The sequence below is a fragment of the Hyaloscypha bicolor genome (assembly GCF_002865645.1).
Source record: "Hyaloscypha bicolor E unplaced genomic scaffold K444scaffold_126, whole genome shotgun sequence".
NCBI lineage: Eukaryota > Fungi > Ascomycota > Leotiomycetes > Helotiales > Hyaloscyphaceae > Hyaloscypha > Hyaloscypha bicolor.
The window spans coordinates 1,433,495-1,451,943 of record NW_020194628.1 but is presented as its reverse complement, the minus strand read 5'-3'; the positions used below and the strand labels follow the sequence as shown (position 1 = coordinate 1,451,943).

At 49.3% G+C, this 18,449-nt stretch overlaps 5 protein-coding genes across 5 annotated transcripts; 3 read left to right on the top strand and 2 right to left on the bottom strand.

The window, feature by feature from the left end:
* Nucleotides 1–270: 270 nt before the first annotated feature.
* On the bottom strand, nt 271–6,192 carry K444DRAFT_617527 (uncharacterized protein). The gene is made up of 3 exons (XM_024881146.1): nt 6,010–6,192; nt 2,108–5,953; nt 271–2,063 (listed from the first exon to the last, which is right to left on the bottom strand). Exons 2-3 carry the CDS (start codon nt 5,916–5,918, stop codon nt 493–495), a joined length of 5,382 nt encoding a protein of 1,793 aa, XP_024731989.1. The 5' UTR covers nt 5,919–5,953; nt 6,010–6,192; the 3' UTR covers nt 271–492.
* Nucleotides 6,193–7,042: 850 nt separating this feature from the next.
* K444DRAFT_633944 (uncharacterized protein) lies at nt 7,043–10,766 on the top strand (the record flags this gene model as incomplete). Its single annotated transcript, XM_024883675.1, has 3 exons — nt 7,043–7,170; nt 7,221–7,925; nt 7,976–10,766. The coding sequence occupies 3 exons, from the start codon at nt 7,043–7,045 to the stop codon at nt 10,764–10,766; spliced, it is 3,624 nt and encodes a 1,207-aa protein (XP_024731988.1).
* A 1,582-nt stretch (nt 10,767–12,348) lies between these two features.
* On the top strand, nt 12,349–13,005 carry K444DRAFT_617525 (uncharacterized protein). Its single transcript, XM_024881145.1, has 2 exons — nt 12,349–12,512; nt 12,634–13,005. Exons 1-2 carry the CDS (start codon nt 12,377–12,379, stop codon nt 12,834–12,836), a joined length of 339 nt encoding a protein of 112 aa, XP_024731987.1. The 5' UTR covers nt 12,349–12,376; the 3' UTR covers nt 12,837–13,005.
* A 543-nt stretch (nt 13,006–13,548) lies between these two features.
* K444DRAFT_645879 (amino acid transporter-like protein) lies at nt 13,549–15,674 on the bottom strand (the record flags this gene model as incomplete). Its single annotated transcript, XM_024885142.1, has 7 exons — nt 13,549–13,817; nt 13,907–14,546; nt 14,682–14,778; nt 14,829–14,904; nt 14,963–15,058; nt 15,111–15,350; nt 15,428–15,674. The coding sequence occupies 7 exons, from the start codon at nt 15,672–15,674 to the stop codon at nt 13,549–13,551; spliced, it is 1,665 nt and encodes a 554-aa protein (XP_024731986.1).
* Nucleotides 15,675–16,796: 1,122 nt separating this feature from the next.
* K444DRAFT_538201 (uncharacterized protein) lies at nt 16,797–18,376 on the top strand (the record flags this gene model as incomplete). Its single annotated transcript, XM_024875520.1, has 6 exons — nt 16,797–16,883; nt 16,942–17,005; nt 17,060–17,138; nt 17,190–17,368; nt 17,415–18,175; nt 18,224–18,376. 6 exons carry the CDS (start codon nt 16,797–16,799, stop codon nt 18,374–18,376), a joined length of 1,323 nt encoding a protein of 440 aa, XP_024731985.1.
* Between the last annotated feature and the right edge of the window lie 73 nt (nt 18,377–18,449).

The following is an 18,449-nucleotide window of genomic DNA, read 5'->3' as shown; positions in this document are numbered from 1 at the left end:
ACTAATGCGTTGAAAGACTGTCATGCACCCTTGATTCCTGGTGCGAGATCACTGGCACCAGGTTGTCCTTCATTGCTTCCTAGGCTATTAGAAGATGCGGCTTCCACTTTCCCAGCACCCGCCCCGCAGTTGTAATGTTCACTTAGAAAGAATGCTTTTCTGGTCAGCTAGCTTGATTTAAGTCTGGGTGGGAAGTTTGAGCCTCGTTATGCCACGACGGCAAATGAGAAAAGAGTGAAAGACTTCGGCGTGGCTTGCTATGAAGCCCGCTGGCCTTCCTCAAGAATTTCCTAAGTATATTCATAAGCGATTGGTAAAGAATCGGGATGATTTGAGATGTAGTGGATTTAATATGCAAACATGTACAGTGTATAACAACAAAGGAGACGCTCGAAGCGTCAAAAATGGTATTTCCCTCAAACGCCATTCTGTGCTCCCCCAGTTTGATCCCCACCCAATTCATATACGTTCGTTCGTCCAGCAGCCCCATCATCACGTCTCAATTCGTCGCATATTCGGGACAGCAACACCATTCGACCCTGTCTTCCGATCCCCAAAATTATGTAGTCGTTCTCCAATCAAATAAACCTCATCCCTAATCTTCATCCTCCAGTCCTTCACCCAGCCTAATAGGATGTACAACGCGAAGCCGATGCAACAAAGGGCGAGGCACATGGGATAGGCGTATCGGTATGTCAAGAGATGTTTCTCCGGCTTGTCTCTCAAGACCGTCATCGTTACTATCCTAGCCAGGCACCAAGGGTACGCGAGTGCCGAGCAAAGAAGCAAGCCAACAGGAAGAATGAAGCTACGTGTTGCCAGGCGTGCGTCCGGGTTGAGGTAGCCATCACGAGTGATAGCACGTAGGGATTGGGCTGGCCGAGACTCTTCGTGCCAGAGGATAATACGTGTTGTGAGTTTCACGTAGAGAAGACCTAAAGTCCAGCTTTGTACGAAGTGAATAACGTGGCGCTCTTCGAATGCAAAATATGTGTGAAGTGGGACGATGAAATAAAATTCGATGAGGAAGGCGAAGAGAGTCGGGAGGATGAAAAGGAACGCTGTGTAGGTCCAGGCTATTCGTGCGACCAGAGAAGTGGCTGCTGCGACTTGACGCATAACATTTTTGGGAGTCTCCGCATTGATTGCCAAAGCCGAGCGCAGGTACGAGACGAACTTCCCTACGTGTACAATAGCATAGAGAGCCGAGCCAAGTATGTATGTCCCTATCGAAAAGGCGTAAACGTCGTTCTTGCGGACATGGGCAGGGATCAGCTTTGCGAAAACCTGACGGCCGAATACCAGAGGCACGATCGTGATAGAAACACCTGTCAATGCGGCAAATAGCCAGATGAAGACTATGAAGAGGCATATCCGGAGGCGAAACCATGGTGGGATGTATACTTGCTTGTACAGCTCCGAGTTCTTTCCGTGGACACCATCTGGCCTATCCCATTTGCCGTCCATTCGGTTGTTCGTCTCGTCAACCTCGAGGAATATGCGGGTTCCTTTTGGAATTCTGACCTGGTCTGATGCTGGTGCTCGGACATATCTTCCATCTTGCCGGAAGTAGGCATTGAGAGCGGGATCCTCAACGAAAGGCTGCGAGGGATCCTCCGTCTTGATATTCCTTTCCCCCTTCATTCCTCGGAAGATGTCCATCCAACTTCGTCGGACAGTATAGCCTTCCTCGTCCTCCTTTCTCTCGTCAAACATGAACCATGTAAGTCGCAGCATTCTCGCGCATTGCCGGAACCACCAGCTGTACATGGTGTAGAGCCCATCCGAGGGCTTGAAAAACTTGACTGCCAGCGGCATCAAGAAATTATAGAAGAGGAGGTCGATAGGAAACTCCAGGACCGGTTCATTCGATGACCAGTGTATTGGTAGAACGCCTTTGAATGCAAATGATAGTCCCCATACAACGCCTCCCAAGCAAATGACTACCAAGCCTCCGTAAACTAGGGCCGAGAAGAGAATCTTTCGTAGTTGCGTTGCTACATTTCTTTCTAGAACATCCCGAACGGGATGGAATGTAGGATCGTCTGGATCGCGGATGAAGTCTACTTGATTAGTCAAATTCGACTGGAGGTACTGAAGAACTTACATAAAACTCCTTTCCGCATTATCTTCCGACACATGGAAACGAAAAGCGCAAAATGGAACATATAGCAAGTCCCAACGAACCAATGCACAAAGATGGATGTAAGTGGGGATTTGAAAGTAAATAGAATCCGGGATACGATCGTAGTGTTGTCGAAGAGCGGTAGCAGAGCTGCATCAAGAAGAAGCCCACAGTACAAGGGGAAGACCAACATTTCAATGCTAATGATCAAGATGACTTTCATCACACCTCCAGCTTGATTAAGAAGGTCGATGATAGTCGCTTCCCATTCTCGTCCAACTGGACCGGTTGAGAATGGTGAGCCTTTCTTGACGTACAGTGCACCAAGGAGGCTGAGTGCCGTGTAGCCTGCTACTGTCGCCCAGAAGCGATCCATCCCATCCCAGACGCTAAGTTCGAGGTCTAGCGGGCTACCTCGCTTGCCCACTTCCAGACTGATAACCCAGGAATCAGATCTGGCCAGGAAACCGGGCATAGCGGATACGAAATGCCATCCATGATTAAATGCACGAGCCAAGATCGCCCAAATGCTTGCTCTAGTTACACCGTAATCTCCGACGAAGATATAGGAGACCGTTTCGCCGATCGTGATGAGTGTATCGATCACGAGATTTTTGAGGTATATTAGAGACTCGTGTGAGGCTGCGGAGAAGGCAAAAATCTCCGAGTCCCCAATGTGGACCAAGCTATTCATGGTGCTATCTATGACCCGTTCAAGAGCGGATTGGGAGACATTCAACGCTGTGGAGCGAATACCCAGGCCAGGAGTACTATCCGAGGCGGAATACCAGATTGACAACGGGACAGAGAATATCCTAATCAAGCACCACGACACAACGCCCATCAACGACAATGCTAAATCTTGCATGAGGGCCGCAAGCCCGAAGATGAGTCTCATAGGAAGCTTGAAAGCAGGTCCGGGATTGGCCAAGAGTAACAACGAGACTCTTCCGATATTGTAGGGGATCCATATACCAAAGGCGACAGTAAGTGCTAACAGGAAGGCGCTGAACAAGGCGTTTTGAACGAGGCTAAAAATAGGACCACGCATTCCGACAAGCTCCATAATGCCTTCAAAGTCCTCTGCATCGTCGATTGCATCCTGATCGTTTGGATCTATGCCAGCGGCAATTGCAGCTTCGACAACCTCGCGATCTTGTTCGGCGAATTCACCTCCTTGGTCGAAAGGGTCTTGATGGACAACGGGAACAAAAGGGGCTTCGGCAGCAAGATCTTGCACAATGTGTTCGTCATTTGCGCCTTGCTCCTCTTGAGGCCTATCGTCACCAACGCCTCCCCATAAAAAGTCTGCAATGTTTGCCAAGAGGCCTTGAGGTTCTGCCGGGCGAGCCAGGACCGGCTCTCTGGTTTCCGGAGGTGAAACATCATTTGGGAGCACAATTGGTGGTGCGGCTTCATCTGGTTCGGCTTCGTTGTCCGAATCGGAGAGTTCGACGGCCTCGTCCAATATTATGGGTCGATATACGAACTCATCGGGTGTCTCAACAGAATGTTCTTTCTCATTTGTGGCAGCTTCTGCGTCGTTCTTTTCCATGTGGAGTGAGCTGGCAGATTCATGACCCGCCAACGCTGTTTTATGGACTTCTCTACCTCTTGCGATGGCTTGTTGGACCCGCAAATCTTGCGCAGCCTTCCATGCCTGACTGTCGTGAATGTGGTTTTCTGGTTCAGTGATTTGAGCTGAGGAGGCTGGACCAGGTGCTGCTCTGGAGATCTCGGCAGGTGTGTCATTCCCTTTATTCCACGAAAACTTATAGTCGACGTTGTCATCGTCTGGCAGGTTTGAGAAATTCCAGTTATTGGTTAATATGCTTTCTTTCGTCTGCGGTCCATCGGAGATAGCTCGGGGCCGAGAAGTACTTGACGAAAAAGAAACACCGGATGCCGAGGAGGTCCAAAGGTTACTTGCCGATTCGGGTATAAAAGGATTCAGTGCTGGTCTGGTGTTCTCCTTATCAGAGGAATCATTCTGAGGAAGTGAGGGTTCTGGGCCTTCAATCGCCCGATTTTTGCCTTTGTCCAGAGGGCGATATTCAAACGCCTGGGTGATTTCTGCGTTTGGCTCGACGGAAGTACTGTTGTGATGTAGGAGTGCGGGAGGCTTCGGAATCTCGACCCAACTTTCAGAGCTAGCACTGCTTCCGTCACTGGCTGACTGCTTCCCCAAATCATCGGTGCTACTATTCTCAGAGCTGGTAAAGCTAATAGCGGGAACTTCGGGGGTTCTAGTGCTTGTACCTGCAACGGTACCTGCAGGAGGATCTGGAGACGAGGCGGGCAGGGCTGGCGATGCTGGCGATGCTGGAGAAGGAGTTTGGAGGAGTTTCATAGCATTAACCCAATAACGTAGTTGGTCCCCTTTATTTTCTGTCTCGATAATACGCAAGACCTCCTTGGGGTCACTGTCTGCACGTCTCCAAATGGCGAGGAACTCTTCTGTCATCCTTGGCTCCTCCGTGAGTGCTCTTTGAATCTCTGCCGCTGGTGACAATGCGTCCCTTACAGGAGTCGGGCGGTTCGCGAATGGCCCAACTTCTGCTTCATGATCTGGCCCATTTTCCGGGTCCAAATTCTGTCGAGCGGGCCGCGCATCATCGCCGTCTCCTAAGTGAGGATTTCGTCGGCGTGGTCGTGCCATTGGTCGTTGTCCAATGTCCCTAGGCTCTTGGATATCCACTCCATTAGGCAATGGGCGCGGCTCAGGTACTACTTGCTGTTCCCTTGGTCTCTCAGGTGCAGCAAATTCTGCGTTGAATCCAGCCCCCATGTTAATCCCTGGCTGTTGCTGGACGACCCATTCCCGAATCAAGAAGACGAGTATAAAACAAACTACAACTAGGATTGTGATAATATAACCCTCCGCAATCGTGATGATTAGCTGGTTGAAATAGGAGTTCCTGGTCAAATTCCTCAAAACCGGGATTTCACTCAATAGTGAGGGATTTCGAGATGTGGGAGAGTGGCTAGTGAGGAGCTGCGAGACGTTTGCGTTCGTCCCAGAGTCTTCCGGAATCACAACCTTCGACATTCCAAAACCATAGTAGAGAGACTTGAAGAGACCGGCGGCGAGAGGATCGGCGCTGCTAACATTCAAGGTTTGAGAAACTGGCTTGAGGAATCGGACGAGCTTATTCATAACACCGCCAACACTGGCTGAAGTTGTCTGACTTGCAAGAAACGGGGTCACTGGGGATGTTCCGTTTCCAGTTAGTGTGGCCAACTGCAGTTCTCGGGCCATCTCAAGTGCTCTCATCGCCGTGGAATTTCGGGTTGAATCTATCGAAAGGTAATGGGGCGGCCAGCCTCCATCGCTGAACCAGAATAGTAACCTCCAGACTTGTCGAATAATGTATGGGAGGAAGCCTAGCCACACTGTGACCACGAGGCAGAACCGTAGCCAAGTAGTGATATTCTTAACAGTGTGGATGATGACGTGCCGAAAGAGGACGTAGATTGGTAGCGTCTGCGGCATATTCGGAGAGTAGAGTTTCGTGAATCTGAAAGCGGTTTTACACAGCTCGCAGTGCTTCTTCTGCGAGTGTGACAACCACTCCATTAAGCAATCCTGGTGGACATACTTGATACTCCCACTACATTTGCACGGATGGAATAGAGGCTCTGTATCGCTGCCTTCTCCTCTGCATATCCGGCAAGTGTCTGCATCCCCCATCCCATCTTCACCATTCGCAGTATTTGTCGCATATTGCGGGTCGTTCATGAGGTCAGGAGGAGGATCGTGCATCGCAGGGCTTGGGGTCAACAGGTCGTCCATGGTAGCCACTATCGTAACGGCGGAGCAAGCGTCGTCTAGAGACAAAGAAATGTTGAACTGGGGAGCGTATCAACAAAAGGCAAGGCCTTACTTTGAATGATGTTGAAGAACCATCGGGAGATGTACGTTAATCTTCAGCCCTACGGGGGTTTGCCGCCCAGTGGCAACGTGGAATGGCGGGCAGATTGAGGGTTGGAGGAGTACCACTGCTTGTGCGTCGAGGGCAGATGGAGGTAGTGAGTATAGGCCGCGTGGGGTGGTTATTCTAAATTACCAGCTTCGTTTTGAGGCCGTCTAGATGTTCATGGGGAGTCTGGCGCCAAACGTTCCCTTAGCCTCGGGCCGGCGAAACTATTCAACCGAAGCATCACGTGCGCAATGTTTCAATTACATCCTTTGAATCTGATCATAAAATTTATCATGAGTCAGTGCGTAATATCTGACATTTCTCCTGAGGTGAAACTGCTACAAGTCATTTTAGCCAGGAGGGTTGGGGTTGGATATCCCTGAAGCAGCAAATGGGATGATTGTGAAACATCTCGTTGCATCAGAGCTCTGCAGGAGGTAAAGATGAAAGCTGGCAACACAGACACGGCTTTACATGCTAAATAGTCACTACAACCCTCCGTGGCTACGGATAACTTCATTTTTTTTATTAAAAAAAGTTGTTATCATAGAAATAGTATTCCACAGTCATCGCCCACATTCCATCACTAATGTCTTGTTGTTGAGTACAAAATATCAGGTATTAAAGCCCCTAGCTGCCCCATGACGTCTGTAGGAGATCCGCACATGCACTAGTTCCTGAGTGGTTGCAGCCATCAGCTTGTGATAACTAACAAGATCAAGACTCAGACAGACTCAGACACCTCCTGATAATATCGCACACTTCATTGTCGCGTGCATCTTTAATTAACCTCCGCATCTCCAGCAGCCCTCTCTTGTCCGACTGCGAGACACCAGGGTCCATTGACTTCAGATTCGGTCGGCGTTGACGTTTGAGCCAAAGCTTCTCTCGGCAAAGCTCCCCCAGAACTTCACCACATTCTCTCCTCTTCTAGGGCAGATCCAACGCGACTCTCGAAGCTGGTATCACCTCCTCCGAAGGCTGCATGCTGTAGAAGATGACAGCAGAAAGTAATGGACGGCCAGTTGAGCCAAGCCAGAAGGGGATGAATGGCTCTGCCAATGCTCCGCGGTCGAAGCCCGTCAAGACAGCAAAGGGATTCAATCTCTTCAGCGCTATTTCTAGGTAAGGCTCCATACGCAGGGCTGTCTTGCAAGAACCTAACCGTTCTATAGACTTCTCACCTGGTACTCGATTATTACGATATTAATCCGATGTCCTGCCACGAGCGATCTCCTCACAGATACTTCTCCGAAAATCTGCAAACCATATTTCCAGCTACGCTCTGTTGTAGCTCCCCACCTCGAGCCGTACTACCATACATACGCCGCCCCGTACGTCGATGCCGCTCAACCATACTATGATACCCTTGATCAGAGAATAATTACACCCGCGAAGGCGCTGGGCTTGAAATATGGCGCTCCTCGGGTGGCGCAAGCACAAGCTTTTGGTCAAGCTCAATGGGAGAAGACCTTACAGCCCCAGGTTCTGAAATACCAAGGCATCGCGAAGGAGAAATATGACCAAACACTGGGCCCGCATGTCGAGAAAGCTTTTGCAGCAGCCGGCCCATATTATGACCTTGCGAAGACCAACGCGCTCCAGACATATTACGAGTTTGTTCTTCCAACATACACCACTATCGAACCTTACGCCGTTCAGGGCTATGGTGTGGCAAATGGCTTTGCCCTTAACACTGCAATCCCTTACTCGCAATGGGCTTGGACAACCGCCACCGTTTTCCTGGATCGAACCGTTTGGCCGAAGCTGCGTATACTGTACGGCGAGAACGTCGAGCCTCAACTAGTTCGCATTGGTGAGCGTCTGGGGAGATATCGTGACGGCAGGAAATTGAAGGCTTTGATTGATGAAGTGGACAGGTTAGTGTCGTAGTGCAAGCTTGAAGGAAAGCTCGACTAATGTTTCTCAGCTCTTCATCGGCTTCTGCTGCTACGGAGTCATTCTCTTCGGTATTGTCCTCCGTTGCCTCGGCGCATTCGACGGCTCCTCCGGTTCCTGGTGTCACCCACGAGCCTCAAATCAGTGAGCAAGAAGCCAAAGCCAAAGACGTAATGGCAAACGCACAAAAAGTCGTTGCTAAAGATCTCAAAACTTGGCAAGAGAAGTTCGCAAAGGCTGCTGATGAAGGTTCAGATGAGTTAGAGGAACGTATCACTGAGATAACCGACAGGCTTATTCAAAATCAAGCTCAGGGTGTAGGAAAGGCTCTCGTTATTCAGTTGGAAGAGACTGTTAAATCTAGCCTCCAAACTCTGAAAAAGAGCATTATTTCTATTGTCAAAGATGACAAGGACATTGAAACATCGGAAGACGCCCTAAATGCTGCCGTTCGCAAGGCTGGTGTCGCAATCAAGGAAAAGGCGCAGGCCGTTCGGACGTGGAGACAGAGTTATGACCGAGAGGCGAACTCTCTTGTGAGCCAATCCGCGGAAACCACATTCGAAATCCTTGATAATATTCGGGACCTCGGTTTACAGGAAATTGGTATGAGGTGGGCCTGGACTGATGGTATTACGCACAAAGATTGGAAAAAATACCATCAATTGAAGAACAAGTTTGACGAGTGGCGAACTGATGTGGAGAAAGTTTTGACTGAGCACCCAGGACTGGAAAAGGCTCGAGCGGCGTCAGAAGAGGTGGAGAGTCAGGCAATGGCCATCGCCGAGGATGCTGCGAAAGAGCTGGCACGTCTTAAAGAGACTGGCCGCTGGAAGATCTCAGCTGGAGATTCGTCCGATGACTTCAGCACGAAAATCATGCCCACGGCTGCTGCAGTAGTAGCCAAGAAAGTGGCGGAGAAGGTCAGCGAGCTCAGCGAGGCTGTGGCCCCAACATCGCAAGGAATTGTGGAATCTGTGGTTTCTATCGCCTCATCAATTGCCGCATCGCAAATCGAAAACGTCCAAAGTGCAGTTTCGTCAGCATCTGCGAGCATTGTGGGAACTCCTCAAGGAAGCGCCGAAAGCGTTATCTCAGTCGGAAGTTCAAGCGCAAGCAGCCTTAGTTCAATCATTGGAACTTCGCAAGGGACTGTGGAGAGCGCGGTATCTGTTGCCAAAGCTTCTGGAAGCAGCATCATGGACCAAGCATCAAGCTCCGTCCTTGGCTCTCCGGAAGGGAGCACCAAGAGTAGGAACAGTTTGTCCGAAAATGCTTCATCTTCCATTGTTGGGAAAGAGCCAGAATCAGCGTCCAGCCTATCTAGCGCAGCAAGTTCCTCAGTCTCGTCCGGACACAGCAAACTCTCGGAAGGTGCCTTGAAAGCATCTGCTTCGCTCAGCTCTACCACATCTTCAATCACAAGCTCGTTATCGAAAAGTTCCACTTCTGCCTCGAGTTCAATCAGCTCCGCAGCGTCCGCATCAGGCACTGGATCGAAGAAAGTATGGGGAGGCGCCATGGCAGCAGAAGTACCAGCCAGACAGATCGTTTCTGAGGATATTGTAGATGACTCTGATGATAAGCGAATCACGGACTCAATTGCTGCGAAAGCTACAGAAGCTTACAGTGCTGCTCTATCAAGGGCTAGTGACAATTTTGCACACGCCCGGTCTATTATTTCGGCACAGATTTCAGGAGAACCAAAACCTTACCATCAAGAGATCCTCGGTTCTTTGGAAACAGCCTACACTGATTCCGTAGCAGCAGCTCGCGCAAGATTACAAGACGCGGTTTCAGCTGCCTCAACCGTCGTCTATGGAACTCCTACCCCTGCATACCAATCTGTTTGGGAGTCACTGTCATCGACGGCTCAGTCGAGACTGTCAGATGACCTCAGTGTGGCATCTGCCCAATATGAAGAGGCAAAAAGCTACATTGCTTCTCTCAATGCTCCGACCCCCACCCAACAAAAGCTTCTGGACCAAATTCAAGAGCAATACTATGCTGGCGTTGGCATGGCACACGCTCGCTACTCTGACTTTATCAACGCTGCCTCTTCGGCCGTCATGCCAACGAAAACACCTTGGGCCGAGTCAGCTGCATCAGCCGCAAGTGAAAACTGGGAGGCACTCATTACGAAAGCTAGCAGCCAGATCTACGGTGCACCTACGCCATATTTTATCACCCAAAGACCGTTCTCCGAGGCTATGGAATACGCAGCACAGGCAACTGATGGCGTTGCATCTCAGTATTCCGCAATTCAATCTCTCATTAGTGAGGTGGTGTCTGGCAAAGAACCGGATTTCATAGAGAGCGTTTACAACCTCTTCAGTTCAGTTTTTACCCCACCCCCAACCGTCGAAGCCATCCTTGATTCTGCATCCTCTCGTGTTAATGAGGCCGTCGAGGCTGCAAGCATCCAATTCTACGGTACAACCACAGGATACGCCGAAGCAGCTCAAAGCTCCATCACAGACGCAGCTTCCTCGGCCCAAAAGGCAATCTCAGAAGCCATCTGGGGCACGCAAACCGGAACTTACGAAAGCGCCACGAGCGCTGCTGCCGAAAGATATGCCTCTGCCACAGCAGTAATCAGCAGGGCCATATACGGGCAGGAACAGGGTGTGGTAGAGAGCGCACAATCAAGGCTTAGCGCCGCGGTGGAATCTGCCCGCGTCAAGCTCGCCGACTTCGCAGCATCTGCAGGAGAGGGAGCTAACGAGTATATCAAGCAAGCCAGTGAGGGAATGGAGGACTTCGCAAGCGGCGTGAGCAGTGTGATGGCCTCTGCCAAACCGAGTGCTAAGGATGAGCTATGATTGCCATGCTACCACGTAATCCTATCATGATGGAAATAATGCAAGTAAAATGGGGAAGGAAAAAGGGAAAGGAAAGAAACAAGAAATGGAACTCTATGATGTACATTCTCATCTGCGTTGGTCGTTTATGAAAGCGAATACTCATCAATGCCTTTGAGTGATTTTCCTTTTTGTTTTTGTTTTTGTTGCTTAGCTTTGTTTGCAGCGAATCGTTTAAGTTGGGTCGTTTTGCTCAATCAGTTTGCATGCTGGTTATGCCGGGTTGCTTTTGGCGATATCCCTGATGTATGTATGTATATAACTGTATGCTTGACGAATGGATCATTTGAAACCCTGCCGATTCTCAAGGGCGGTCATTGAGAACCCGGGGACGCTCTTTGAGACGTTGGTGGACCGTGAAAGGGGGCGGGAGATGGTGAATGGGGGAAAGGCGAAGTGCATGACACCGTGGGCGCTCGCGGAACATTCGAACGAGCTTATCAAGAGAGGGCCGCTTAAGTGAGGCGAGGTAGAGAATCCAGGATTTGTGACGCGTGGGTCTGAAGAACAGGATTGATTTTACTTTGGAGCACAATATCATCCAGTGTAGAATGAGAAGAGAGAAACCGATTGAGTTCCCCTTTTGAGCGTCTCCTCATTCCCGACGTCATGTTGTCCGCCACCTCATTTGAAAGAGAGGAAGATTATAGAGGAAAGAATATCCCATGATATTCGAAACGAATCTTGAGAGTGAGATGTGTCAAAGTGACCGAGCAAATTGCCCGGGGGGTCCGATCGTTTTCTTCGAGCACCAATCGGTACACAATCGTCGGGTAAGGTAAAAAGCACATCACCTCCCTAGATTTGGGAGTCTACAGCGTAGCTGGTGAACCCGTGTGCTCCACCGGGTGAGATTACAGGGGTTCAAAGTAACCATTTTCAAAGTAGCCAGTTACGATTTTCGTCAGGTATCAACTTCCCGTCTATATAGCACAGCGAACAGGATACAGCTTTACTGTGTCCTGTTTGCTATACATTAACTATATCTTTATAGTAAGTAACCCAAATACTGTTTTCCAATCATTTTCTAATTGTATTACAACCATTTCTAAAGTGTTTCCAAGCGGGGGGCTCCTACCGCCCCCCGGACCCCCGGCAAACTCTAACTAACCCGTACCCTAACCCCCTAACTTAAGCGTTTCCAAACTGTATATGAACTGTTATAAAAGCGTTATAGAACCGATTCTATCTTGAGCTTGAAAAGTAGATTTTCTTTAAGTCAAAAATCAGGGAGAAATAACCCGGTGGGTCCTCATTCGCAACCCTGTAACTCACCCGGTGGAGCACACAGGTTAACCCAGTGCGCCGCTTACCGCCAAATCGATCGATGCCAGCCATTTAGCTACATTCACTTTCGCGGATAAGCTCGGGTAAGGTAGTCATCATGGTTTCACAATCTACGCGTAGCACACCGTCGCGTCTCACCAAAAAACGCAAAGGCCATCTGCTGACCTCGCCGCCGCCGCCGTCCCGTCTCACCTACCTGCTCAAAGCTAAGTTAAATGGTTGCTCGACAACATTTCTCATCCTGATCTCTACCACAAGTAATTACAAACGGGGATTAAGGCGATATGCCTACGATTGCAGCGTGGACGATCTATGCGTTTGGAGCCACGGCGTTAGCGGCTGGGTGTTTGCATTTGGCTTCCCCGGAGAGAGCGGCGCAGGCTCTTGGGCTGGAGGAGGGCTGTGTGGGTGCAGTTAATGGTGAGTCGTTGCCCGTTTCCTCGTCTTTCTTTCTCCTAAATCAATGCAATGTGGCTTCGGCTTCTTCACTGTCTAGTCCGATAGTTGGGGAGAGAGGAGAACGCTGATGGGTGGATTGAAGGGAATTCACTGGCCGCAATCGCTATGGGGATTTATTATACTCTTGCAGCGCACCAGGAAAACAGGGCGTTCTTCTACCTCACGGTGCCGATGCGGGTGTTGACGTCGACGGTGTTTTGGACGCAAGGTGGTCAGTGGAAGATGGCTGGGTTGTGGGAGGGTGGAGGGGCGGTGCTTACTGCTGTTGCGTTGATGGTTGGGTGATTGTGATGGCGGCGTTGAGAAGGTAGCAGTGTTGGCTTTGCGGGCTGGTTGAGGGTTGGAATTTGGGTGGTAGTGACAAGAGCTTGCTGCCAAGAAGGCTAGCATGTTTCTGTTTTGAGGGAGCCTCTCACGTCTCCTACTTTTCGTCGAATGTGAAGTCCGTTTTTCTACTACACTGCACGTTGCTTGGTTTCTATGCTTCTGTCACTACTGTGAGCCTAACTTCACATATGACTCTCGGAGTCGATGAGTTATGCAAATTAAATCAGGCGCCCCACGGACCTTGAATCTTTTTGCTGAGACTATGGCGAGGAGCATTCGTGCCTCCAACTGCTTGACCAGATATCCCTCGCCGAGGATACGCCCTGGATAGATTCCCAAGATTCTGTCTAAATGGCAGGGTTCTCCTCATTGGGTAGCTGCTCCTGACCAATTAGAAGGGTAGATATACGACGTTTTCCGGGGTTTGCGTCGCCGGGCCCTCGAATGTTGCGAATGAAAGGAGGAGAGCATGAAGACTACGTCGTATTTCAGAATATATTTTAATTGTCTTATGGGACAAAGGTTGCTACTCTGTGATGAATAATACGCAAATCTAGTGTTCGGTCCCTGAGCACGCCCCTTTTCTCCATTCGCTTAGCCTTTTAACCACTCAAAACAGGTGTGAGTACAGGTTAAGCTCCTTTGAAAGGTCAACATCCCAGCCGTTTCCTTACACCTCCTTCTTCTCCGCTACCTCGTTACCGTCATCATTAGACTGATGTCCAGGCAAATTTATCCTCTGTCCCAGAACATCATGCTCCCTATCCCACACCTCCAGCTCCTCAAGCGGGATCTTGACCAAACGATGCGCTTTCGACGTCTCGTCGCTTAGAAGCAGCACTTCTTGCCTGATACGATATTTACCAAGATGAGGCAGGATGAAGATCCAGAAGGCGTAGTAGATGCCGCAAGTTGCCAATCTGAGGGTTCCTCTGTCAGCTACGATTCGAAATTTCAAGACTGCATAAATCAATATTGGAGGAGAAGGAGGAAGAAAGAGGAAACCAAAATAGCAAGCCCGACAACACAATATGTCGCATACCAAAAGCTCATATCGCCACCAAATCTCCCCCCGGGCGGCGGATACCACGGCATCACTAGAATGAAGACGTTAACCGCGAGCGAGAAGGCAATCGCCACATTCCAGACCCGGAACTCCGTCCCCTCGATGCCAAGCCTACTTCGCCTTTTCCTGATCAGCAGCAGTCCGAATGTCGTGGCGAAGAAGAACACATTTGAGGGGTAGGACTGTAGGTCCACGATGAAGTTGAAAGCGTCACCTGCAGGCGGCGCAAGTATCATGAGCACGGTGAGACCCCATTTTAGGACGTACGGCGCGAGCGGCGTGCCGAATGGCTTCGTGGATGCCCAGACTCGCGGGTAGGGGAGGACGCCTTGCCGTCCACATTCGCGGATGACGCGCGAGGATCTGATGATGACGGAGATGATGTTCCCGAATGCGGAGAGGGCGATGAGGAAGTTGAGGGCGCGGGACGAGTTCTTGGAGCCAAAGACGGAGGCGAAGAAGAGGGAGGCGGCGAGCTGCTTGGAGGTTTTGAGGGAGGACTTGGGGACGGCGGCGAAGTAAGCGATGTTGCAGAGGAGGTAGAGGGTTGCGGCGACGAGGAGGGAGGCGGGTGCTGTTCTCTTGAGTGTGTGGATGGGGTTCTGTGATGGCGTTAGAATATAATGTTGATCATTGGGGAGAGAATCCGGACCTTGACTTCGTTTACGACGTTGAATGCGTTGGTATATCCGGCGTATGCAAAGTTGACTTTCACCAGAGCATTTGATAAACCGTACCGTTGCCTGTTGTGCCAGAAACGAGTCTTTGAAATTGGCGTGAGGATTCTTGACTCGTGTGTGTCCGCCAAGGACGACGAGACCGGTGATGCTGATACTGAAGGTTGATAAGCTTAGAGGAAGACTTCACTGTTCAGAGACACTGACAAGAGCAGAGTTACGATTTTGATGATTACGACTCCATTTGAGATTCGCAGAGACCACCTGGTGCTAAAGATTACCACTATGTAGTTTCATCAATAGTCGCTCCTGCAGTAATTACCTAGATAGAGATGGCTTACATAAAATGATGAAGGTCATGCACCCAACAGCCAGGCCCTTGAGCTGCCACGCTGTCGGGGTATGGCCTCCTATAGCATGAAGATATTGCGCCATTACTACGAGTATATCAGTATTTCACAATTTGAGAGAGAAATAGGGCGTAAGTACCGATAGCATTGGATGAGCTGAAGGAAAGAAGGACAGATTGAACCACCAAGGCGGTCGGAAGTAGATATTTAGGCCGAGGGTAGGCTTGCTCGAGGTATACAACCTCTGCTCCTGAGCGATTGGGGAAATAGCTTGCTAGCTCGACGTAAACCGCAAGTTGCGAGCCAGCGATTACAAAGCCGAGTGTCCAGAATACGAGAGAGAGGCCCACAGAGCCAACCCCTTTGAGGATTGTGGCAGCTGTTGAGAGCCATTGTAAGCAAGTGCCAAGTACATTAAAACGAAAGAATCGCGTTGGGAGCATGAAAAAGACTTGCGTGTTGAGAAGACACCGGTTCCAATCATCTGCCCAATGTTCAAGAATATGGTTGTGAACCACGTGACCTGCAGGCCAAGAGGAGAGATATTCTCTACTGGAGCACCAGAAGCTTCCTGGTAGGAAGGCTTCGAATCGTTGCCACCATATTCATGTACGAATTCAAGCGATCCATCAAACTTGACCTCATCCGAGCTCGTCTCTCTCAAGTCCGATTGGTCGACCTGTGCTTCTTTAGAAGAGGCCATGTTGGAGAAATCTTGGCTAGTTCTTACAATGGAGTTTCTCCGACGACTCGCAGCTGAATATATAAAGGTCTAATCCTGGCATAGGAACCTGGACGGCTTCAACACGTTGTGGCCGAACTTGAGAGCGCAAGTTCGAAGCGATATTGCACAATAAGCTCCAGTAGATGCGGCACGCATGCACCATGGCTACTGATGTGAAAGGAGCCCATAAGGACGCGGGGGTTCTCTGCAAGTTGATCTTATAATTAGTACGCAGTGACAAGGGATTTGCGGCGGATTGCCAAAAGGGTGTTGGATTTGCAGGCCCTATCGTCTGTACAGGATTCCGTCATCCTGGCCCGAGTTTCGTTATTCGATCTCGTGGGTCGGGGAACATCAATCTTCTTCTTCAGGAACTTCTTTCCAGCATCCGTGTGGATTACTTCGGAGATTAAAGTCTTGAATAGAGAAAGAAGTTTTACTTTAGAGAGACCGCGTGTTTACTTTGCCCGGTTTTGGGTTTAAGCTGTCAAAGGGGTAAGCTTAAGCGAGCCTGGCTCCCCACGGTTAAATATATATGTAAAGACGCGGGGGTTCTCTGCAAGTTGATCTTGTAGTTACAGACCAGTGCCCTTCATCCTAAACAAGCCATTTGTGGACGAGGTTGGATACTGTTTCTGGATGAGGCTGAATACAACAGTCCAGAATTGGAGGGCGCCTGGATTGATTTTTTTTTAAATAAAAAAGAGAGGCTCGAAAGACCGCTACAGTCACTTGCAAAATCGGCTTCGTCTGAATCATCAATATCACTCCAAAATCGGATATACGCCACTAGTGACAAAAAATTATTACTGTTTGTCGCGCATAAACGTCGAATATTCTAGACAGCAGCCATGACCTCCTACAGTAAATGGCCAGCGATTGGCTGGTTTTGTGCGCACGGCAAAAATGTGCCTTGAGCGTCAGCCTCACGGGGCTGAGTTCTGCGCCTCTCAGGCAGATTTCCGGCGAGTAGTTTGGGGCTGAGTGAAACTACTAATCACCCCAAAGTTGCAGCTGGCTCCAGCAAATTTCGGTCAATCCTCTCAATTTCATGAGTGTTATCAACCAACATGTGTTTGACAAAATCTCGTCCGCACCGCAATGGAACAAGCTTTTCTTACTAAGACGGTTGACAGATGTGCTCACGTCTTTGAAGAAACTTCGTTCTTAGAAATTCATCGATACACCGTACGACTCGCGCCCTATTTACAGCCCTAAATGCTTTGGCTAACAATCTGCGTTATAGAACAGCCAGAATGATTTAGTAAGAGAAGGAAAATTGAAACGCGATGATTTTGATGCATTTGTGGGTGGAACGGTCTGTCTCTCATTCTGTTCATAACATACAAATATTAATAAGCAAGCTATCCAGGACCAATTCCATACTCCGTGCTTCCCAGAGGGAGCAGAAGGAGTTCGGAAGATTGCCTCGTTGCGATTAATGTAAGAAGCGAGCCTAAATATGAGTGACAGAGTTAGTGCTGAGTGGCAAAGTATCCAGGCGGATGTGAAGCATCCTGAAGCATTTGCACCAGATACGCTTACTTTGCTGCCGGAGCAGTACCTCAGCATGGTAGCAAATTTTCATCTGCCATCACGCGCTGTTGAGACAACATCAGCTGTGGGTCCTGTATTCTGGACAGATTCAACTCACTGCGATGGTAAATGCTTTCGTAAGTTACATTTATAAACTCTACAGGGGTATTCTTCAGGTCTAAGCTATTGTAGAGATAGTGTATCGAAAGGTCCTAAAGCATCCCAAAGGCACAAAAGGATTCGAAATGATATTGTGCCACGATATCAAGACCCATGAAACAAGGGGCTTTTTGAAAGGTGGCCTGAAAATTCTAGAAGCCTTGGCCTATCTCAGAAGGAGTGACCGGGACATCATACACCCAATGCTGCTTCCAGTCATTGTCCTTTCTTTGAAAATTGAAAGCAGAAGCGAGACATCGCAACAAGAGGCACAGAATCAAATTCGGCTTATCGAAGTGCGACTGAGGAATACCCGTCCTGTTCAACAAGCGTTCATCAGCGAGAACGAAGGCATAGCACTAGAAGCGGTCAACGCAGATCTATCCGCGTGTCATAAGAGGGTTTGGAAACGACCAGAAACATATCTCGAACTCATTGACGAGTTTCATAACTCGCTACAGGCCATCGCCAGCTTTTTTCCCGATTATTATCAGGAATCAGAACTGTTCAGCATCCATTTGAACCTGCGATCGAGAGTTGAATTGCTGCGCCAGCGGATGCGAGGGATTCAGAGCTCGGCCCACACCACCCTTTATAGAATTGATATGCAGCGCTCTGTTCTACACAACATCCTTTTGAATCAGCAAAATCAAATAGCGCTCCAAATTGAAAAGCGGAAGCAGAAACAAGAGACAGTGAAAGAGCTTGCTATTAGTGGGTGGAATAGAACTCAACTCTTATTGAGCTTGTTGGGTAGCATTTTCCTCCCTATGACTGTTGTTGCAGTAAGTTTTCCAGAGAATTAAAGTCTTCAGCACTAATAGCAATCACAGGCAGTGTTCAGCACATCTTTTTTCAATTTCCATCCTGGTCCCGGGGAGAATAAAGTGTCACCAGATTTCTGGGTTTTTTGGGTCGTCACAGCTCCTATAACCATCATGTTTGTAGCTTGTTGGGCCATCGCTGCCATGCGGCGGGGTAAATAGCTTAGAATACAATATTATTCATCGATCTTTGTTAAGGAGGAAGTCGCGAAATGAAGGGCGGTGTAGGCGGAGC